The sequence below is a fragment of the Chrysemys picta genome, chromosome 2, assembly GCF_011386835.1.
Source record: "Chrysemys picta bellii isolate R12L10 chromosome 2, ASM1138683v2, whole genome shotgun sequence".
Taxonomy (NCBI): Eukaryota; Metazoa; Chordata; order Testudines; family Emydidae; genus Chrysemys; species Chrysemys picta.
Window position 1 is genome coordinate 248,160,522 of NC_088792.1, and position 24,319 is coordinate 248,184,840.

The following is a 24,319-nucleotide window of genomic DNA, read 5'->3' on the forward strand; positions in this document are numbered from 1 at the left end:
TGCAGATGACTAGCCCGGGAGGAGGAATATCCCATCTAGTCATTTCATTCCCTCTCCCCCTCCCATGGCTCCACTATGGCTTTGATCCAAGGATTTTCTCCCCTCTACAGTACACAGTGGGAGCATTTGGGTCAAAATTAGAGTCAAGACATGAAAACTGTGTTACAATTTACTTAGCGGAGTTAAGTTTCAAGGATAGTTTTTACAGCTGTGGTGAATGTGGCTTTGTCCCGTTCCCACTAGCATTAAATCCATGTTCAGGGGGACAACTGTTGGCAGCAATTGCTGACTGCATGTCCAAGGGATTCACTGTCTCTTGCAACCCAATCTGCACACGAGTCCCATGGGCAGAGGCTGCTCAAGGGCTACATTGAACCAGTACAACTGTGCTGAATGCTGGGCTCCAACCTGCCAGCAACAGATTGAAATCCAGTGAGTGATTTAGAGCTCATGTGCCACTGCCAGCTGGTGTGGGGGTACAAGTGGATTGAGAGTACCCCCACAAGCTAATTTCTCTGGGAAGAGCACAGTGCCTGTCTCTCTGAGAGCTCCCAGATGACTGGGTATTGCCATTTGGGAGGAGGAAGCACATCTTTCCCCTGCTCCCTGCCAGCCAGCAGGAACTGCTGTGCCTGAACATAGCTGAAGGACTGAAATAAATTAGGGTATAAACTGTGACCTATTGATAAATGGTTGACAAATCCAAATACCTGTGTATGTAAATTGCCGTTCAGGCTGGAACCTTTGGCAGTCAGCAAACCCCTGCTTGGATACCTTTTGGGCCCCACCAGAGACAGAGATGCATTTGAAAGAGAAGCAGACATAACCCAGGAGTAAAACCAGTTATGAAAATCTGCTTGTTACTTGAACTAGGAACTACAGCTCTGTAGGGCATTCCCCCAGCTTCCAGGCAACCTTCCAGGGCAAAAAACCACTAGGGAATCCTCTTAGGGAAGCTCAAGGTTCCAGACAGCTAAACAGAGAGATTAGTAGAACTATGGCCTAACTGGGCCTTAGATTATTATTCTTGTTATTGCTTTGGTCCCACTGCTTTGTCTGCTGTATCAATGCTTCAGTGAGAATTATTTCCCACCAGATTCTTACTTTCAGGATTTAGCACCAGACCCTAGTTCCTGCTCTGGCAACACAAAGGGGCTGGATTCCCAAGTGGGTATAGAGTAAAGGCAGCTCCCTTCCTGCCCACTACAGGGACATGTTTGGAGAGCACTGCAGTATGGGAAGCCTCAACCAGCATAACCACCCCTTTGAACCATGACCAGCCTTTTTTTTTTTTTTTAGAGCAGCCCTGAGGCTGGTCTAAATTACTTCAAGGACTGCACTAGCTTTCATCCGCCCTGGAGATTAAGGGAGGTCAACAGCAAGTCGCAGCCACTTTTGACCCTCCCCAACCTGGCTAGACCCGAGGACTGGGACCTTGGTACCTGCTTATATCTGCTGCATTGAGTCCCATCTTAGGTAGAGCATTTGCAATGGGGTGCTGGTTGCAGCTGTGATTTACAAGATGTGGCCTTTCACTTAGATTATAAATCATGTGGTATTGCCCTCCTTTCAATGAAGTTTATAAAGAAATTGCATTTTATTTACAGCTGGTTTGTTCAGCAAACCAATTTCCCAATATGCGTATCTCTGAGTTTATTGTAGAAAACTGGAGATCAAGCCTTATTTCTACCTGGAGGATAATTCTGTGCACCATGCTTTGGGTCAGTGATCAGTTTAAAGTTTAGTGTAAAGCACCAAAACTTCTGTCCACAATCTTTGGCAAATGCCTACATCCCTATTTCAGTCTTTTGTTGTTGTGCAGCTCTTACTTTACAAATTCACCCTGAAATCTGAATTATGGATGCTGCCATGTGAAGGCTTTTGAAGTCTGGTTAAATCCTAACGGCTTATGTGCAATCATTTGTGCACTGAATCTTGACGGCAATGAGAAACAGTACTATGAGCTGCTGCTGACACCATCAGGTCACCCTAGCAAAAGAGGTTGTCTTTCAGCCTTTGGAGAGTCTTGTCTGGTAAGAAAACATGCATAAGTTTGCAGACAATACCAAGGTGACAATACTAGAATACAACTGTTGTTGTTTTTTTTAAAATCACTGTATTAAATTTATCCCTCAGTAACAGAACCTCTTTAAGGTAGAGCAGTTTTTTCCCCTTGTTACTTTGTACAGCCTCTCAGATTGTCATGCCACAACATATCAGTTATTTAAACTGCATATGAACAGAAACAAACACAGTTTACATCAAATTTTCATTCCATAGAAAGCACATGAATGAACTACTCTCCTTCCACATGCATTTGGCCTGCAAAGGCTGAAATCTCACTTTGCAAATTCCTGATGATAACCCTGGGCAACTGGCAAAGATTGTTCGAATTTGGCATTTTAGAACCTCCTGTGTTTGTCTGCTCCACCAGCAGCTGTATTAACCGAATAGAAGCATATCAAATTTTTACTTGGTCAATTTATGAATCAATAATGAGGTACTTCATGTGTATGTGTGTGAGTCAACACTGCCATCACCTGAATTAAAGAAGATGTGAACCAGGGTGAGTAAAGCTGGAATCGGGGAAACCAAGCACTTAGAGCTGAGGTTAATGGAGATTGAAACAATTTTTGTAATAAAACAAACATGTTTCCCCCTAAAATCAGGGTAATCCCCAATCCAAAACATGGTGCATTTGAGTCTCTCTAGCAATATGTACTGTAGCAGGAATAAGAGGGTAGATTCTCATCTGCATCCAAGCCCTGTTTGTCTAGCGTAGGTGTGGCATAGAGCCTGTCATGTGTTGCTGATTCTGTGGCACACTTTGCCCTGCTGTGACAGAGCAGCACAGTGGCTGTTTTAATCTATGGTAGTGGAGTATGGGGTCTAAGGCTAGGTCTATACTACCCGCCTGAATCGGCGGGTAGAAATCGACCTCTCGGGGATCGATTTATCGCGTCCCGTTGGGACGCGACAATCGATCCCCGAATCGGCGCTCTTACTCCACCAGCGGAGGTGGTAGTAAGCGCCGCCGACAGAAAGCCGCAGAAGTCGATTTTGCCGCCGTCCTCACAACGGGGTAAGTCGGCTGCGATACATCGAATTCAGCTACGCTATTCACGTAGCTGAATTTGCGTATCTTAAATCGACTCCCCCCTGTAGTGTAGATGTATCCTAAGGCACAGATCCTCAAAGTTATTTAGGTTCCTAACTTCCAGCCTAAATATCTTTGAGGATCTTGGCCCAAGACACTGTATGCCAGCTGAGCACTGGTGTAAAGGAGGAGTCCCCCCTACGTGCTCACACACCAGAACAGAAACTGGTAGGTGCAGAAACCAGCTCTCCTGCATTATGCCAGATGAGAGCTCCCACCCCCATCAAGGGAACTCTCAGCTGGAATAGAGCTGAGCTGGAATTCTAGCCAGTAATGGCCTAGACCGTAACTGAGAATCTGGGTGTGTATTAACTAAAATAAACTGATCATGCAGAAGAATAAAAGGTTTTGACCAAAAATAATTTGCACCAGCTTATTTCATTCTGATCCTCAATGGAGGACACAGACTGACACACCAGCACAACTTGTCTTTTAAAGTGTTTACATTTTAGTGCCCCCCTCAATCTCTTACTTCCCTCCCCTACTTAGACTACCCACAACCATTGCATTTAGAAAGTTCAGTGCTTTCTTGGTTCTTGTCATTAATTCTCTGCACTTAGATACCATGACAGGTGCACCAAAAAACCCTCACATAGATTCACGGTGGAGTCAGTGGGAACCAGGACAACAGGAGCCCTAAATGTTGTGAACAACTAAAACAGAGGACAAATCAATTACAGTTATTTCCTGCAGGTTGCACTTTATAGTGGACACTCCAGATACCAAACACAGTTACCAACTGTTCTGTCTTTCTACAGCACCTAACACACTGAGGTCCTGATCAATGATTATGGCCCCTCAGCACTACCACAATACAAATAAATAAATACCAATGAATTCCAAATTACAATTTTAATTTTATTAAAAGTGATTTCACTTTCTAGAAACTTCTAGTATTCCTGGAAATAATGCCACATTTTTGTTCATAAGATTCCATTTTTCACATTTGTGAATAAAATATTCTACTCAGAGAGGAATTGCATAGCTGAGATACCACACAAGGTACTTTTAAAGCTACAATTGTTATTTCAGATTCTTATGCCTGATCACATAAAGAAACAAATTATTATCCTAATATTATACATGCAATTACATTGTATGAAATGCTTTGAGAGTCAGAAAAAATATGTTCATCATATGTATTTAGATAGAAATAACATGCACCTGCATTGAGTATACCTGGGGACCACAGAATGTTAATTTCCTCAATTAAATGCACTGTGCACTGCTGTTTCTCATAAAAGATGGTCAAGCACAATTAAGTTGTGGTCTCAGAATCTGGGCCTGATTGACCACTATGCTATTCTTATATATTGGGGTAAAGCTGGAGTAAAGTAGTGGTGAATCAGACCCATTATCTTTACAAGTGCAGAGACAAATCCAGTCAGAGACTTGTAAACATCACATTTATACTATAGCTTAATGTGCCTTCTAACATCCAGCTGCTATATTACTAATAATACAGAGATGACAATTTATCATTATCATTGAAAGAAAACTGTCAGGTAGTTTAGGTCTAACTGCGAGGTTGTGTAAAATAGTTTAACCACTACTAATTATTATACCAAACCAGCAGATATGTTGAAAAGCAAATTCAATTTTTAAAATTCTTTCAGTTATAACTATTTACTAATAAGGTACTTTTAATCTGATGGCATTTCTCTAACTTTACAAAAAACATCAACAGTTGTACGTTTACACAGAAACCTCCTCGTAAAAACACAAGGCCTAAACTGAGTTTTGGCAGTAACATAAAGGCTACTGCATACTTTATTTTTCTTAGAAGACTGGCACCAGCCAGTACAAGGCACATTATGTACATGGAAAAAATAATTTAGTTTTATGGGGTGGGAGTAGCTGGATTGGTTACATTTTGGAAAATAAAAGAAATATTATTCTTTATTCTTTCAAGGAAGGGATCAGCAAGCGTCTGGTGCTGCCCTGAAAAGTGTTTCCATTGCATCAGCTGTGACATAGAAAGAGGTTTCTTTGAATCAGCCTTCTCATGATGTTGTCCCAGCTGGCAACCTCTATACACGGAGAGCTTTTCTGAAGAAGGATCTGAAAAGTGATAAAGTGAAACAGAGATTGAGAACTACCAAGAAAGTTCTCAGTCTGGATCAGTATTCTATTTTCCAGAACAGCAAGTGAAACCTTCTATAACAATAAAAGCCACACACAAAAAAGGGTAAATTACTTGTTAATTTTGTTTCTCAGAAATCCCCCTCTGCCAGCCCAGAGTATAAGTCCTTGTACAAGGAGATGTAATGGAAAGTTTCTTATCTGATAATTTCCTTTCTGCTAGCAGCATCTCCTGCAATTCTGTGACACATGGGCTATTCCCCTCTTCTCCGCAGTTCTGGAAGTGGTTCAGTGTTGCAGCCTGTGCTGGTACTACCTCCCTTTCTGGCTTCCTGCCAGGAGTCATTCCAGAGCTGTGGAAAATATCTTAGAATAGGAGTAACAATAACCTGAATGCCAACCAGTGAACTATGTACAGTGGGCTACTTGGCCCACAAACTGTAGATATAGAAATTAAATGTTGTTCTTTGGCTAATAAAGCCATACAGGGTAGGAAGAAATGTGGGAGATACTGCTAGCAGGAAGAAAATTACTGCTAAGAAATTTTCCATTCTGCAGCTCAGCATCTCCCACAATTCTGTGATGTAGAGGAAGTAGCAAGCAGGCAACATTCCCGTCCTCAACTCCCAGGCACCTCCCCCCAACCAGCCTGCCCCTCCTCCTCTAACCAGCCTGCCCCGCCCATCCTCTGAGGCCCCGCCCCTGCCCCCTTCTTGGAGGCCCCACCCCCGCTCACAACATCCCCCCTCCCAAATGCTTGCTCCCCCAACCCTCACTCACTCACTCATTTTCACCAGGCTGAGGCAGGGGGCTGTTGGGGGGGGGGCCTCCGGCTGTGGGTGCAGGCTCTGGGGTGGGGCTGGGGATGAAGGATTTGGGGTGTAGGAAGGTGCTCTGGGCTGGGGCCGAGGGGTTTGGAGGGTGAGAGGGGGATCAAGGCTGGGGTGGGGTGAGGGCTTGGGCTGGGCAGGAGGTTGGAGGGGGGTGAGGGCTCTGGCTGTGGGTGCAGGCTCTGGGGATGAGGGGGTTTGGATGTAGGAGGGTGCTCCAGGCTGGGACTGAGGGGTTTTGAGGGCGGGAGGAGGATCAGGACTGGAGCGGGGAGGGGGGGGGAGGGCTCGGGCTGGGCAGGGGGTTGGGGTGCGGGGGGGGAGGGCTCCGGCTGGGGGTGTGGGTTCGGGAGAGGGGCTGAGGGGCTTGGGGTGCAGAAGAGCGGGATGGGGATCAGGGCAGGGGCAGGTGGTCAGGGCATGGGAGGAGGTCAGGGGGTGCAGCTTCCAGGTGGTGCTTACCTCAAGCAGCTCCTGGAAGCAGCGGCATGTCCCCCCTCCGTCTCCTATGCGGAGATGCGGCTCTAAACACTGCCCCGTCCACAGGCGTTGCCCCCTCAGCTCCCATTTGCCGCAGTTCCCAGCGGGTGGGAGCTGCAGAGCCAGTGCTTGGGGCGGGGGAAGTGTGCAGAGCCCCCTGGCTGCCCCTATGTGTAGGAGACAGAGGGGGGACATACCGCTGCTTCTGGGAGCCTGCCTTAGCCCCCCTGCACCGCCAACTGGACTTTTAATGGCCTGGTCGGTGGTGCTGACTGGAGCTGCCAGGGTTCCTTTTTTAACTGGGCGTTCTGGTCAAAAACCGGACACCTAGCAATCCTATCCTCCCACCACCAGCCTGCCCCTCCTCTTCCCCTCCAGGCACCGCCCACGATCCTGCCCCTCCTCTTCCAGGCATCCAGCCTGCTCCTCCTCATCCTCTCCCAGGCACCTGTTCCCACCAGCCTGACACACACCCCATGGTTCATGAACCCCTGCACCCACCCATCCCAGTAGCCTCAGCCCAGCATCCACCTTTAGTATTTCTGTAACGGTATTTTTTGGCTCTTGCATCTTATTCTATCTAAGTGTGTGGCTGCTTATATGCTTACCCTTGGGATGGGAAAAAACTGGCAGAACTCTACATAAGATGCATAATGCAAACAACTTGCATTCTCTGACATCTCCATAACTTCTTGGACAAAATCAGGGTGTGTGCGCAAATTTTTTCCCTCTGGGAAGGTCTAATATACTACTGTAACTGCAGCTCTTGATCAAGTCACTATCAGGATACTAGGTAAAAAACAGGCCCTGCGCGCGTGCCCATAGAAAACAGAGCTGGATCCACTAGGTATATTTTACCAGCTCACATGAGCTCCATTCCCCCCCAAGAACTGAAGCTCCAGCTTTTCAGCCATGAAAAGAACACAAAGACAATGAAATCAGTGGATTACTTGTCAGAGTGTTTTAACCAAAAGTAAAGTGAAAAACAAAAAACTCTTCACTATAAAAGCACCCTACCTTAACTATACAAACCCTGCCAGACTTTAGGTGAGAAGGGAGGAGAGATGAAATGAGCAAAACTCTAGTCTATCTGCTGGAAACATGTAAACAACCAAACAGGATCAACCCCTTTTTTTATTGCTTAATTTCTTGTCTGCATCTGCTGGTAAGAAGACATGCACTCAGATGGCAGGCTTAGGAGGATTTTAGAAGAATAATTCTTACCAACTGCATTTTTACTTAGTGCTGTTAAAATGCAATTTTAAAATGTAGATATTTCTTTGGGTCTCATTACTATGATAGCAGAGAGTGTCTATTTAGAAGAGATCAGCATTTGCACCATTGTCACACTAGTAGCGCTAGTATAGATGAGCATCTCATGCCCATCAGAAGAAGGGAACTTATTGAGGCAACAGATGCCCTGTTTCTTAGATGCTAGGTCTGTCATAAAGGTTAGACCTGATGGAGAGCTACCTTAATGAAAACAAGATTAAGACATTTAAAAAAAAATATGAAAACAAAAAATCCTATCCCTAATTTAAATCAACTATATGCAAAAAAGTATTAAACAACACACCACACAGAAAGAGTGGAAAGGGAGGTATTAGGAACACTAGTGGAGGTGGCACTACTTATATCTTTGGCATAGGGCAAGCAGAAGCTAGGGGTCTGTTTTTGCACCCTTCTGCTGACTGTTCTAATCACTCTTTTCCAATTTTAGATAGTAACCTTGCCACAAATGGTTGTCTGTATTTTGGGCACTATTACACCTTTGGCCAGATCCTCAACTGATGTAAGCTGGTACAGTCCCAGTCAAATGAATAGTGCTACAGTGATTTACACCAACTGATAATCTAGTCCCTGGTTTGTATCATCTAATCATTCTTGCTTTTGATTCTTTCTTTCTCTGAGTTTCATAAATAATCTTGCCTGATTATAACCATTGTCACTAGTCCAATTTGCCTTGATTGGTTTAAGGATTTAAGAGGCTGTTAAAAGTAGAGGTCATTAGTTCAAGGAATGACTCTTTTCTCATCATCAGCTGATGAAAGGGTCCTGTGGATCTGAAAAAAAAAATCAGGCATAAGGCAATATCATGAAGATCCAATAAAGAATTTCATTACTTTAATCCTCTTGTAGTGGGTGTCCCTGGAAATGGATGTACCAACCCTGCAAGTGCCAAAGAGATAAAGAACAGAAAGCTCACTTTGATGGTCTTTCTTTCCCATACAGTTGCACTCAAGTAGGTCATGGGTAACACAGCTGGAATCTTCATGTAGTATAAAGAGATTTTTAAGTTCCTCAGTGGAAAAACGGATGTGTTCAGATGTCTTGGAAAGGTCTACGACTGCCCCAGAAAGGCCTTGCTTGCTGATCTGTCTCTGATAGATCTTTTCTTCTATTGAGCCTGCATTGAAAAACACTTCAGATACATAAGATTAATTTTAAACCAGTATTTCTAAAGGTAGATTCCATTTGCTTGATAATTGCATAATTTGAAATGCTGGAATATTACCTTCAGTTACTAAAAGAATAATCAGAACAAAGCAAAGACATATGTTTATGAGATTTCCAAAAGTGCCCCACCCTCTTCTGATACTTGCCAAAATTTGCCTCCCTCCAGCCTATGTTAGAGTAGCATTTACATGTATAATATTTCTGACCTGTAGTTAGCAGTCTGTAAATATGCACAGTGTGTTTCTGACCATCTCTCCACACCCTGGCCATTGCCTAAAGAAGATAAAAAGTAAAGATGTTATTTGAAATCTCATTACACAAAGAACATTAGCTAAAACGTTTATTCTTTTCTAATCAAGTTCTTAGCACTTGTTAGCTCCTTAAAGGGACACTGTCAAAATAAATTTTTCCAAAAGATTGTCTTTATCTGTATTACTATTAAATCTTAGGTTATTAAATCTGAAATATTTTTAAAATCTAATTTGCTTCTACCATTTACTCTCTGCCTCTCACCTTGCTTAGATTACCACATGAAATTAGATTAGTCCATTTCATTTCTGCTAGCCCTAGTTTCACTTGTGGTTTTCAGGTATTAGCATGACTGTGTTGGATTTAGGTTTCTAACACTGCACAGGAATATTTAAGTTCCTCCTCTCCCCCCTAAATACTTTTTTCAATATTTATAAAACCAGTGAAAACATGTCCATTTCAGTTGGGTTTAGAAAAATCAGCTTTTGCAGAAAACCTTTAAATCTTAAAAAATTACTTGACAGTGTCCACTTAAGCGAATTTTTGGCAACAATTTAAGGGTTACAAGTACATATTCAGCACAAGTTTCAGTATTTAGCAAGCTGTAATATTTGTGGCTGATTTTACTAGATTGTGTTTCAAGCAATACGACAAGTGACCACATGATGGTGCTGATGAAGATCAGGAACAAGAGCAAAGCCTTTGAGTTCCACTCAGGTGATAGGCAATTAGCATTACGGTACAATCTGAGGCGATGTATTGAAATTGTAAGACTTTTTTTTAAAGACATTTAACATTTGTTAAAAAACAGTTTTATCCAAGCACTCTTATGCCAGATAAAATAATACCTATAGAGCTACTGCAATCATTACAAGAATAGCAGTAACTATTTTTTTCTTGTAACATCTACTGCCATTTGATTTTGTCCCTTTCTTCATGCTACTCGGGACCTCTCCCCTTAGCTCAGATGTAGCTGAGCTCCCTGTTCATCAGCACACACAACACATAATGATCAGTAGTTTTAATTTCATTTTCTTTTGGGAAACATAAGAGAGAGATGATGGCCATTCTACTAGAAAAATCAAAGTCAATAGAAGACTGGGCCATATGAGAAACCCCTCCAGGGAGACCAGAGATTTATTCCCCTAAACTTTATGCTCCTTGTTTGTCCCAATCAGCTGTTCTAATTTAATTTTACCCTGAATATTCAAACTAGAGACAAGCATCTCCTGGCTGAATGTCACAATACAAAAAGAGACCCAACAGCTGATCGATATGGATAACAAAGTTGCATGGGAATCCTTCAGATGTGTTTCTGATATGGAGACAAAGCTAATTTAAACAATCTGCCAGACAAATTTTTCCTCCTTTCCCCACATAATTACACTTGTCTAGTTGCAGGCTGAGCAATATTCAATATGGACCAGAGGTTTAAGGTCTGACATTTTAGAATCTATCTCCTCATCAATTAAAATCCCATTTGGTCTACATCCCATCCCCAATACACACAACTGTATCAAACCTGAATATCTGTGGCTGGATTCCAGTCAATATCATACAGAATTAAATGAGATGCTCCAACAAGGTTCAGACCTACACCGCCAGCCTTCGAACTCAGCAAAAAGATAAATGCTGAACGGAATTTATTATTAAAACTATCCACAATCTGTTGCCTCTGGGAGATAGGAGTGTGTCCATCAAGTCTTGTATAAGAATATCCATAATGTTTGCACATCTCTTGCAAAATATTCAATGTCTGTGTATAATTAGATACCAACACAATTCTGTCAATCAGAGAAACAAAGAACTTGTTATGTTGTGCATTAGTAGTTAAATCTAATAAAGCATTATATTTATTTATTGTAGACAACTGACGAAATCAAATGACAACTCAGACAAAAATTGCACATCAGCCTGATTTTACTCACCTCTCTTTAAAAATTAAGTATTTGGCATTGCAAATAAAGACATCAGACCTACTGTGAAGCATTCAAATAAATTATTAATGTTATTTTTTCAACAGGATTTTGCTTAATGTACAAACAGGACCAAGCACAGAGATAGGATTATAAAATTTCTACTTACACAAACTAGGTCTTGCAAGAGGAACTATATGCGCCTGTATGTGGCTCCACTTAAAGAAAAAGCTACTGTGACATCACTGCACAATTTGAGAGATTTCTGAGCGGGAGTGGAATTACAGATGGGCTAACTGGGGGTCATTTATCTGAAGAAAATTCCTCCTCCCCAAGCTGGGGTTTGGCAAAATGGGATGAGGGAAAAAGGAGGGCAAACGACTTTGTAAATATTACAGATTTTTGGTAAACTTGGTCTCCTGGTCTTTTGAGCTATTGATATCCCACTTACTTCTACTACATCTGCCTTCCATTTAGCAACAGCTTTTAAAGGTTTTCAAACTGTGGAGCCCGCCCCACTAGAGCAGCATAGAAGAACATTCAGGGGGGCAGGCGGGGAGGCCAGATGGCTTGGGCCAGCCGCCCAGGGTGGGGCTCAGGGAGGGAAAGCCACCTCTATTCCCTGACTCACCTCACCTCAGCGGGCCACCCAGACTGTCAGGGTTAGGGTGGGGGTGGGGGGGGGGGGAGGGGACGCGCAACCAAAAATTATAACAAAGTGGGGGCTCAGCTCCAAAAATTTGAAAACAGGGGGTGGAGGTGGTGCTTTCTCCCCAAGCCCCGCTGCATGGGGCTGATGCCCAAGCTGCCTGGTATCACTGCTTGCCCCACTGAATGTTCCTTTGTGCCCCCCTAGGGGGACGTGCACCACAGTTTGAAAACCTCTGCTGTAAATTAACAGTAGGAGGAGACAGCAGCTCCCTTTATACTGACACACTGGGGAGTGCTTCTTCCTGACATTCTCTTTTGAAAAGGAACTTATAGACAGCTAATGTCTCCTAAAATGGAGTAAAAGGAAAACCCTGAATGACAGCTAGTCATAAACATGACTATACAGGAGAGAGCTCACAGTCTAGTAATTAAAAAATATTTTATTGAACAGTTTAAAATACTGAGCACATTAAATGATTGCCCCAAGAGATACAAAGTGCTGGAAAGTCTATGCACGTAACAGGCAGTATGTCACAGAACAGTAGTTTCAGTGTGAGACATCTGCTTAGTTGGTAGAACTCAGCATGAAAAAGAAAAACTAGATATCTGTCCAGAAATAACAGAAACAGAAACTTGGACAAGTGTCCACCAGCTGTAATTCCTATGTTAATAATTTTAACAAGAGGCAAAGCTATAGAGTCGAATACATGTACGTATGAATAAGTATGCTTGGTAGCTGTGCGGAGTGACAGATCCCTCAGGGTAAATATTTTGGCATAATGTTTGTGTGAAAACAGAAAGTGGGATAATCAAAGGGATCATCTAAATTCAAAAGTACCTAATATGTCTCTCCTTCCTTTCTTTCTCTCTCACCTTTCAGAAGGCCTGAGTTCACTGATCCCTGCCAACAGCTTTGCCAGGACCTGTAATTTTCCTGAGTCAGTTTCAGTGAAAGTGGTGGAGGTATAATCTTGTGGGAAAATATCTCTTAAACCTTCATAAAGATGGGATTCCTCAGATTCATCACAAGTTGGATTACATTCTTTTTCCTATTAAAAAAAGAAAAGATTCATCTGTGGTAACCGCATGACTTTTTGAAAAGGTACTTAAAAAAAAAAAAAAAGCTTTGTCAATATTTTCATTATGATTACAGAAAGCATTAAAGAAAGACAAGACCAAGAACGAGCACACAGATTTTAATGAACAAACAAGTCATCTGGCTGATAACATCTCATCATTGGCTCTACTGCAATTTTTACAAACCATTATTATAATAAAATTCAACTTGATTCTATACCCTATACACTAATGTCTCATCTACAACTGGATAGATGATGGGGAAGAAAACAGTATTGCTCACTCCTGCTTCTCTGATTTAAAAGTAGTTACATGACATCAGAAACATATGAGAGGTAAAGTAATGCTTTGTTTGCTCCCGCTTCATTCTGTGCCAGCTTATTACAGAGCTCTATGGGCATTTATTTTTGAGAAAACTGTTCTCTTCCCAACCAGAGATTAAATTACTGAACTGAGAGGATGAAGAGCAGCTATCAAAGGGATAATGCAGCCAGAATGAAGGGGTAGAGGAAAAATGGTAAAATCACTTAGCTGCAGTCTAACAATAGCTATATCAGTGTAATAAAAATAACAGCAATAAAACCAACTTGTGTTTATCTCTCTCTCTCCATCCCACCAATTTCTACAGAAGTTAAGCTTTCATGTTAAAAAGTTTCTAGCATTTACAGTGGTGAAGCAAATTTATTGAACACAGTATTCTCTCTTTGAGTCACAGACAGAGACTGAAACAATAGCTCTTGCAATAGGTTTACACATCTACATCTCAATTAGATGTTGACTCCAAAGCAGAGGTCCCCAAACTGTGGGGCGTACCCCCCCCCCCGAGGGGTGTAGAGGAATGTCCTGGGGGACATGGCGGGTCCTGGGGGACATGGCGGGGCCTGTGGGGTAGGGAGAGACCACCACCCAGACCCTTCTCCACCCCCATCGCTGCTCTGGTCATCCCCAGCTCTCAGCCCCGTGCCTGGGCCCAGCCTCGGCCTGGCTGACTCCACTCCCAGCCTTGCCCCCTACCGCAACCTGGCTGCAGCTCCACCCCCGCCCCCATCCCCAACCTCAGCCCCTGGCCACAGCCCCGTTTCTGGCCGCAAATCCACCCTCTTGGCCCCCTTCCCCCAGTTCCCATCCCCCCTTCCCCCGAGCCACGGCCCCACTCCCATCCCCCCTTCCCCTGAGCCACGGCCCCACTCCCAGCCCCAGTGGGGGGCATAGATGGGGTAAGGGGGGCATGACCTTAAAAGGTTTGGGTCCTGCTGCTCTAAAGGCTATGGATATTAATTTTAATGTCAATCTAATTATGCCTTTTGCAGCTGACATTTTAGTAAGAATACTGAGGGAATCATAGAAATGTAGGGCTGAAAGTTACCTCCAGAGCTCAGCTAGTCCAGCCCTCTGTGCTGAGGCAGGACCAAGTATACCCTATACCATCCCTGGCAGGTGTTTGTCTAATCTGTTTTCAGAAACCAACGACAGGGATTCTACAACCTCCCTTGGAAGCTATTCCAGTGCTTAACTATGCTTATAGTTAGAAAGGTTTTCCTAATATCTAACCTAAATCTCCCTTGCTGCAGATTAAGCCCATTACTTCTTGTCATAACTTCAGTGCACACAGAGAACAATTGAACACCATCCTCTAGAACAGCCTTTGAAGACTATTAGGTTCCCTCTCAGTCTACTTTTCTCAAGACTAAACATGCCCAGTATTTTTAACCTTCTCTTATAGGTCAGGTTTTCTAAAATGTTTATTGCTCTCCAATTTATCCACATTTTTCTTAATGTGTGGCGTCCAGAACTGGATACAGTAGTCTAGCTGAGGCCTCACTAGTACTGAATAGAGCAGGAAAATTACTTCCAATGTCTTACTTACAAGACTCCTGTTAATACATCCCAGAATTATATTAGCCTTTTTTGCAACTGCATCACATTGTCAACTCGTATTCAATTTGTGATCCACTATAACCCCCCAGATCCTTTTCAGCCATTCTATCATCTACCCAGTTATTCCCCATTTTGTAGTTGTACAATTGATTTTTCCTAAGTATAGTACTTTGTACTTTTCTTTATTCAATTTCATCTGGTTGATTTCAGACTATTTCTCCAATTTATCAAGGTCATTTTCAGTTCTCCAAAGTATTTGGAGGTGTCATCTGCAAATTTTATAAGCATATTCTCCACTCCATTATCCAAGTCATTATTGAAAATGTTGAAACGTATCAGACCCAGGACAGAGCTCTGTAGCACCCCTTATATACATCCTCCCACTTTGACAGTGAATCATTGATAACTGCTCTTTGAGTACGGTCTTTCAACCAGTTTTACATCCAATTTAATATAGAACACATTTCCCTAGTTTGCTTATGAGAATGTAATGTAGGATGGTGTCAAAAGCCTTACTAAATCCAAGGTATACCTCCTGCTTGCCCTCATCCACTAGGCCAGTAACCCTATCAAAGAAGGAAATTAGGTTGATTTGGTATGATATGTTCTTGACAAATCCATGTTGGCTATTACTTATTATGCTATTATCCTTTAGTAGCAGTACATCCTTCCCATATCAATGCTGGTGAACAGGGTGGAAACTAGTCTCTTCTATTCCTCTCTGTCATTTGCTGCTGCTTTCATTTTCACTATGGCATTGAGATCTATTATTATGCCCTTCCTGCAAAGAGTTCTTCATAAAGTTTCTATTGGGTGCCGTTTTTCTCTCACACCAGTTGGCTTCCACTTGACAGCATCTATAATTGCTTTTAATCATTCCCCTATCATGGAGGTTAGGGGGTTTAGTCCCAGGGTTCCCCCCACTCAGGCCAATCACTTCCTTCTGGGGTCCCCACTGGTTTTCACCCCTGCCCCCTTCTTCCACCTAGGACTCCCCAGGTGTTTGGCTGCCCAACCTTCCAGGGTTGGGATTGAGTGCTTGCTTCAAAAGGGGCCTTCCTTGGGTAGTTGGGTCAATTCCCTGGCTGTTATGCATCTTTCTACCAGCGTGATCATCTCGTCATAGGTGGACGGCTCGTTCTGGCCTATCCATTTGCGAAGATCTGGTGGCAGTCCTCGCATGTAATGGTCCATGATCAGGGTCTCCAAAATCTCCTCTGGGCTGGACGTCTTGGGCTGTAACCACTTCCATGCGAGGTGTATTAGGTCGAATAGCTGGGACTTCAGGGGTTTGTTCCCCTGGTATTTCCACTCATTGAACCTCTGGGCCCGTACTGCTGCCGTCACCCCTAATCGTGCTAGGATCTCTGCCTTAAGCCAGTATAGTCAGTGGCATCCATGGCAGGCAAGTCAAAGTAGGCCTTCGGGTCCTCTCCACACAAAAATGTGGCGAGAATGCTGGCCCACTGCTCCTGGGGCCACACCTCACACTGAGCAGTCCTCTCGAATGAAATGCCTCTATGTCATCTTCCGATGTCATCTTTGGCAGACAACTAGTGGCCTTCAGGGTTCGCATCTTGTCGGACCCCCAGGCCTGGGTGGTGAGGATCTTTAGCTGGTTCACAACCTCTCACAAGAGGGCACAATCTTGGGTCGCCTGGCCCATCAATAATTGATTGGTTTCCTGCTGTAGCCACATAGACTCCGGTTGTGCTATTGCCTGAACCCGGGTGACCTCCTGCTGGGCTGCCGTGGCTTGTACCAGGGCTCTTACCACCTCCTCCATTGTGGTACAAAGCAAACAAATGCCTTTTGAAAAATCAATTAAATTGATGAAGAGGGGAGCATGCCATTGTACATTTTTCTGTGATGGTCCTTAGTATGAATATCTGATCTACACTGGATCTCTTGGGCCTGAATCCAGCCTTTTTTCGGCAAGAAATTCTAACTTGAACTAAGGAACAGATTTGAGGCATCACCAATGGCAGAGGAAGATGAGACACTGACTGGACCTGAAGAAAAATAGGCAGTGTTCAGAGACAATGTGATTCAAGCTGCAGCAGATGGAAATCAACACAGACAGAGCAAGAACTGGATGTGGCATATGGAAAGTACTGAAAGTGAAAGTCCTGAAGGCTAAGATCAAACAAACAACTGGAAAAGACAGAGGAGTATAAGAAAGCAAAGCAGTGAAAAGCAATGCAAAGAAAGACGTGGAGATGTATTGAAGTTGACACTGAAGCTGCTGCTATGAAAGGAAACCACAGAGCTGTTTTCCAAGTGACTAAAACACTGTGTGGAAATTTCAAAACAGGACACGGGCCAGTAAAAAGCAAAGATAGAAAAACGCTTACAATTGAGGTAGAACAGAAAAACAGATGGGCAGAGCATTTAAAATATGTCCTCCATAGACCCAATCTCACCTAGTACCAGATTTTGATTAAGCACGTTAACCTGATCAACTTGACAATAACATCAGTTCAAGGAATGTCAGAAGTACAAACTGCAGTCAAAAAGCTGAAAAGTAACAAAGTGGTGGAAGATGATCAAATTACAGCAGAAATGCTGTAAGTACTTGATACCACCACCCTAATGAAACTGACAGAACTGACTTCCTAATGTTTAGGTTTTTTGAACGCTCTAAAGCATATAATTTTGGGAGGGCATTTGTGGAACTTCACTGATACAGTTTTTAACAGTAACTCATTTTAATTACTTTTATTGTGTAGGATTGTCTAATTATTTGTGTTGATATATATAGTAAATACCTTTATGGCTTTAAACAGAAGACAGGGATGGTTGCAGAGTTTTTTCAAAGCTCCTATACATATCAGATGAGGACTGTTTTCTAGTACTCCTTGTAGGCAGGATCTAATGACTCGAGAACTAAGCAGTTTTCTATAGAGTTCAAGCTGCAAGGCTGTTGGTCGGCAGAAAAGTATGCTCTCCTTTTTCGGTGGGAGAAATTCGTTTATGATCTCTTGTGTTCTTCTAAGAATAAACAGTCCAGTTAGGCGAGTGAGTTCTGCTGCTCTTTTCTCTCCTAACTCCTTTTCTTCCTAATATAACAAACAGAGGTTTAGATAAGACTTCACAAGCATGTTCAGTTATATCACAATTCTTTGCTATATGATTCTTAATCAGGTAGTAGTGAACACAGTTTATATGTATGATACCACTTTCTGACACAGGGTTTTAATGATTAGTTCCTTCTCAATTAATATCAATGTATTTGGTTTGTCATAGGAGTTTTTAAACTCTTAACCTAGGCAAGAGCTAATGCACTATGAGTCACTATAGACTCAAATTATGTGGCAAGGTTCCTGATTTATGCAGCAAAGCTGCACTGAATTCTACAGAACGTGCTGACGTGATATATGAATGGCATCATATCGCAATTTGTACAGCTCCTAAAACGTGGAATGGGCAGACAGTGGCAGGAGTTGAAACAGTGTCTCAGGGCTTGTCTACACTGGCATTTTACAACGCTGTAACTTTCTCGCTCAGGGGTGTAAAAAAACACACCCCTGAGCGCTGAAAGTTTCACCGCTGTAAAGTGCCACTGTAGACAGTGCACCAGCGCTGTGAGCCACACTCCCAGTGCTGGTAGCTATTCCCCTCGTGAAGATGGTTTTTTCATAGCGCTCGGAGAGCTCTCTCCCAGTGCTGGTGCCGTGACTACACAGCCACGCTAAAGCGCTGCTGCAGCAGCGCTTTAATGTTACTAGTGAAGACATGCACTTAGAGAGAGTAAAGGAAATGACTGCCATCTCAGAGCATATCTACACTTAAAATGCTGCATAGGCACATTTACACCAACTGGAACAAACTACCAAATAAACCACTGTAGAACTTTAATGAAAATGCTCCACACTGACAGGAGAGAATTAATACATCTCCATGAGAGGCGGTAGCTATGTTGGTGGGAGAAGTTCCCACCATAGCGCTGTCTACATGGGGGGTTATGTTGGTATAACTATGTTGCTCCAGGGTGTGGATTTTTCACACTGCTGAGCAACATAGTTACACTGATATAGGTCTGTAGTGTAGACCAGACTCCCAAACCGTGCCAGAAGCTCCACTCCTTCACAAAGTAGCAGAGGAAGACAACTGCCATGAGAAGCTCCTCAGAACTGCAGAAGTGAAGAATTATATCTCCATTCAATCCCTCCAAGTGCTTCATCCCCCTTCTTCCCCTCATGTCACTATATGCCCTCTCCCCTTCTCCAGCCAATCACACAGTCCCCTTCCTGCCAGACTGCTACAATGGCAGGTGAACAGGCTGAGGAGATGGAAGATGGCATGAAAGTGACCATTTTTGTGGGGTTTGCCACGACAAATTTATGCAGCACCTAGAAGGAAAGAAATGTTGTAGCCATTTGGACAGTGGTAGAACAAGATTATATGTGGAGCCCTTCAATTAATTGGAGTGAATGATAACCAATTGTTTAGATTCATTGTTCCTACCATCTAAGATCATTATCTAATCAATAATCCACAAACTAATTATTCAATAAAACAGGCGTTCTAAAAACTCAACATTATATAAACCTTACAAAGTTAAATAATTCCAATCCAGTTGATTAAATAACAGCATTTAACTCTAATTTCAAATAGGAGGCTGAGAAGTCTGTGTTACCACAGCTGCCCTAGACCAAATTAGTTGGGTGGGGAGGGCATTGTAGTTTGGTACCCCCTCGGTCCTATGATCCAGGCTGGAAAACACTGAATTGGGGTCATAGAGTCTGACACACACAAAAAAGTGGTGTTGTAGCCATGTCAGTCCCAGGATATTAAAGAGACAAGGTAGGTGAGGTAGTATCTTTTACTGGACCAGGTTCCATTGGTGAGAGAGACAAGCTTTTGAGCTACACAGGGTATGTCAACACAGCAATTTAAGCCCGGGTCTGAACCCGAGCTCGAGTCAAACCCCCCTTGCATCCACACTGCAATTTGATAACCTAGGGTTCAGACACAGGGTCCCTGGGCTGGAGGGTTTGAGCTTGTGTTAAGCTGGGACCTAGGGTCCGAGTCCTACTGCTTTCCTGTGTGCATGTGGCCCCGGCTTGATTCAGAGCCCAGAAGTCCTCTGATGTATCCCAGAGTTCCTGGAGGGAGAGGAGCAGCACTGCAGGCAGCCAATACAGCAGCCAGAAGTACCATTACTGCCTGGCTGAACATACTTCCCCTTCTTACTCTGGCTCCTCCGCTCTGCTACATGGAGCTCGCCCAGAGCAGGGAGCAAAGCTGACAGGTAGGAGATGGCTCCTGGCTGCAGGGATGTTGCAAGTCATCCTTCCCCTGACTGTGCTGAACTGGGACCTCAGGCACTCCCCCTCCCTGCAGGGTGGTGCTTGGTCCCCAATCTGCTATCTTGGCCCCTCCTACCCTCCCTGCATGTGCAGGGATACCTCGGCTGCATGCACTGAGGGCAGTGAATGGGAACCAGCCCCAAAACTTCCCTGCAGCCTTCTGAGGATCCCTTATCCCTGCTTCCTGGGGTGCTGTCGGGGCAGAGATAAGTGATCCCCGGGGGTTGTTGAAGCACACTGCACCCCAAGCCCTGGGGGTGCACTTCACTGCTCCGCAGCCGACAACAGCCAGGCTGAGGTATGAGTTTGTGTTTTTACTCTGATACCTTCATTTTATGTCAAACTTCAAAACAAACAGACAAAAATAAATAAAAAACCAACTAAACAAAACCCCTTCATTGTTCATCTCATTTTAATAATTAAGAATTGCAGTTTCATTTTAATAATTTGATTGCCCTAGAGATTGATATCCTAATTATCCTCAGAACAGATGCACATGGGCATTTTTCTGTAAATGTAACTTAGCCTAGAGCTGGAGAGCCCAAGCTTCAGATTAGATGGTAGTTCAGTATAAAGCCTTCTCAAAACTGCCATCATTCTATTGAGACGGTCACCAAAGGAGCTAATTATGTGGTTTATGGGCACCTGAATCCATCAATAGCACCACCACATTTAGGAAACAGAATGAGCAGTAGGGTTTTCCCATAGTGCACCACACTCCTAGGGCTAGGAGTGTTGACACTGGGGAGGATGGGGCTCTAGGCACTTTGGGATATGTTTACTTTGACTTGGGTCTGTGCACTGCAGTGTGGATGCCAGAACCCTAGGTTCTAGCACGGGTCAGAAAATTCTTAACCTATGGTAAAAAAAATGGAATGTAGACGCTCAAGCCCAGGGTTCCCTGACACAGGTCAGCTAACTCAAGTCCCACTAACCCTAGGCTTACATTGCTGTGTAGACACAACCACAGAGCTCTTCCTTAGGTCTGGGAAAGGTACTCAGTGTGTCACATGTAAATATAGATTCATAGAACCGTAGGACTAGAAGGGACCTCAAGAACTCAACTAGTCCGGTCACCTGCACTCATGGCAAAGTAAATAGTGTTGCAATAAGCCATAAATTCAGTGTTTTATTATAACAGGCAAACTGGCTTATTACAACAATCTGCAACCCACTAATTCCTCTTTTTGTCCTATGACTACAGGGGTGTTAACAGGCCATTTGACCTTGAAAGGTCCCTTAGAATATGTGCTAACTACTTGCGCTAAACTATCTGTTTGATCTCTTATTTAGCTGTGACACTGAGTACCTTTCCCAGACCTGAGGAAGACCTCTGAGTAGTTCAAAAGCTTGTCTCTCACACTAAGGGTATGTCTACACTGCAGAGTTTTTGTGCAACAAGTTATACCATTTTTATTAAGGCGCTGGAATTAAACCACTGTTGCATGTCCACACCATGCTCCTTGTGACAGTGGGGCACATCCACATTAGCAGCTCTTGCAACAGCAAAGAGAGCAGTGAATTGTGGTAGCTATCCCACTGTGCAACTGGCCGCAGGGTTCTTTGGGAAGGGTTCGCAATGCTTCATGGGGCAGGCACAGCATCACATGATGCAGGCTTCCCAATCCCATTGTTCCATGGGCATTCTATTACATTGCCAGCTGCTTTTCAACTGAAGTGGAGGGGGGAGTGTGAGAGACAGGGAGTGTGTGTGTCTATATGGGGTGGGGGGTGGGGAGAGACTGTGTTTTGGGAGACAGAGAGTGTGTTAGCATGCTGTCTTGTAAGTTCAGATAGCGGCAGGAAGCAACCAGTCCTGACGCAGAGAGAGGGGGGGAAACCCCGACATCAGCCCCCGCCTCCCTCACCAGCTCTCTGCACAGCAATCTGTCTGTCTCTCTCTTTCTCACAAACACACACGCCTCTGTGTTCAACAGCACGAGCATTCCACAATAATGGTTTGCTTTGTGTCCTGGAGCAGATCAGCACAGCATGCAGGGCTGTCAGAAACGGGAAAGAGGTGCATGCCTTCAGGGCAGCCAGCCAGAGTTCAAAACAATGAGCAGAGTGGCCACTTGCGGGATTATGGGACACTTCTGGAGGCCAATTACAGCACTGAAAGCAATTGATGTGTTTACACTCACAATGCAGCGCAGGAGCATCTGCGCTGTAAGCGTTACGACTCTCATCGAGGTGGGTTTTTTTGTAACACTGCAACTGAGGAGTTTCTGCGCACTAAGTGGCTTGGCAGTGTGTACTCCTCGGGAGTTACATCGCAGAAAGCTGCTTTACTGCACAGTAATTTGCCAGGGTAGACAAGGCCTAACAGAAGTTGGTCCAATAAAAGATATTACCTCACCCACCTTGTCTGACATAAAAGAAAGAAATGCCCAGAGAAATCACACTGTGAGTATTATATGAACTTACTTATGTTTTGATACTGGAATTTTCAGAGGAGCCCAAGGGAATCAGGCTTGTTTGAAATCCATAGTTTATGCATTAAAGAAGAAAAACAGTATAAATTACATTTGACTCTCCAGAAGATGAATTTTCTAACTCTCCTTATGAATTATATTCCATGACTAGATTCTTGTTTTTAAATGATGTACCTTTGTTGCTGAAGGCTCTCTGAACCGAATAATAGGCTCCTCATATATTTTTCTGTATGTGGACAAAGAACCAAGTATTCCTGGATTTACAAACTCTATTAATGCGTAAAATTCTTGCAGGTCATTTTGAATTGGAGTGCCTAGGTGAAGAAAAAATAATTCAATATGTACTTTTACACATTTAAGAGTTTTTTTCTTGACATTGATAGTAAGTATGATTGCTGAATACAACAGAGTTTAAAGTTGACAATAATAGTAGGAACGTTGAAGTTCTTAACTAACTATTAGGGGGTAGCCGTGTTAGTCTATATCTACAAAAACAACAAGGAGTCTGGTGGCACCTTAAGACTAACAGATTTATTTGGGCATAAGCTTTCGTGGGTAAAAACCTCACTTCTTCAGATGTATAACTAACTATTGTATCCTGACTGATTAGATTGTATATCTAGTTATTGTGACTCAACTAGTCATGAATTTGTAATCTTGTTTTGCCTTGTTTTCTTATTTAGCTCTTTTCTTTTTTCATTTTGAAGAAATATGACAGTTACTTACCTGTAACTGGAGGTTCTTTGAGATGTGTGGTCTCTATCTGTATTTCACACGTGGGTACACATGTGTTCAATGCTCCTGAGTCAAGAGATTTTTATCAGGTAGTGTCCGTTAGTTCATGCCAGCACAGCTGCTCCCCTCATGCACCACACTGAGAGTTTAAGGGGTGGTACAGACTGACACCTCTCCAGTTCCTTCTCTTACCCTGAATCAGATAGGATTTGAAACAGAGGGAAGACTGACATGTAGTGGAATACAGATTGGGACCACACATCTCAAAGAACCTCCAGTTACAGCTAAGTAACCTCAATTTCTTCAAGTGGTGGTCCCTATGTGTATTCCACACGTTGTTGATTGATCAGCAGTATTCAAACAGGAGGAGGTACAAGAATGCAGCTGGTATATAGTGTATAATACTGCTGTCCCAACAGTTGCATCTGCAGAAGAGGCCTGAATTAAAGGGTAATGTTCCATAAAGTATGGACAGAATTTCAGATTGCTGCCTTTTATATGTCCAGTATAAGTGCTTCTTGAAGAGATGTTATTGAGGTTGCCTGTGCTCTAGCGGAATAGGCCCTTACCCCCAGTGGGGGTGGAATACGCACCAGCTGATGATAAAAAATGCTATAGCCAGAGACCCACTGCGAAAGTCTCTGAGCAGATAATGCTTGTCCCTGCAATCAGTCTGCTATAGCGACAAATAGTCTAGGCATTTTCCTAACTGGTTTAGTTCTTTTTAGATAGAACACTAAAGCCTGCTTGACATTGAAAGAGAGAAGTCTCTTCTCCTGATTGGAAGCATGAGGTTTTGAAAAGAATACCAGTAGGTAAATAGGCCAATTTATGTGTAACTCAGAAATTATCTTAGGCATGATTTTCAGGAGGAGGCAAAGGGAAACCTTCTTCCTTTGAAATGTGGTATATGGCAGTCATCCACAAGTGCTCCCAGTTCTCTCACCCTTCTAGTTGATGTGATGGTGACTAGGAAGGAGACCTTCATGGACAGGTGGGACATGGAACACATGGCTAACAGTTCAAAGCGTGATCTGGTAAGTATTTGGAGTACAAGATG

The 24,319-nt window shown here is 43.4% G+C and overlaps 1 protein-coding gene across 13 annotated transcripts in view; it reads right to left on the reverse strand.

The window, feature by feature from the left end:
• Positions 1-3,994: 3,994 nt before the first annotated feature.
• RAD54B (RAD54 homolog B) overlaps positions 3,995-24,319 on the reverse strand; it is a 108,753-nt gene continuing 88,428 nt past the window's right edge. For 6 of the 13 annotated variants that reach the window (XM_065585916.1, XM_065585917.1, XM_024105248.3 and 3 more), the window contains 7 exons: positions 22,699-22,838; positions 17,546-17,836; positions 12,696-12,871; positions 10,778-11,039; positions 9,213-9,279; positions 8,756-8,971; positions 3,995-5,218 (listed from right to left, as the gene is read on the reverse strand). In XM_065585916.1, coding sequence (XP_065441988.1) covers positions 4,998-5,218; positions 8,756-8,971; positions 9,213-9,279; positions 10,778-11,039; positions 12,696-12,871; positions 17,546-17,836; positions 22,699-22,838 — 1,373 coding nt within the window. In that variant the 3' untranslated portion in view covers positions 3,995-4,997. Of the gene's footprint in view, positions 5,219-8,469; positions 8,613-8,755; positions 8,972-9,212; positions 9,280-10,777; positions 11,040-12,695; positions 12,872-17,545; positions 17,837-22,698; positions 22,839-24,319 lie in introns of those variants that run through there. The other 7 variants (XM_065585918.1, XM_024105249.3, XM_065585922.1 and 4 more) reach the window with 4 other exon arrangements.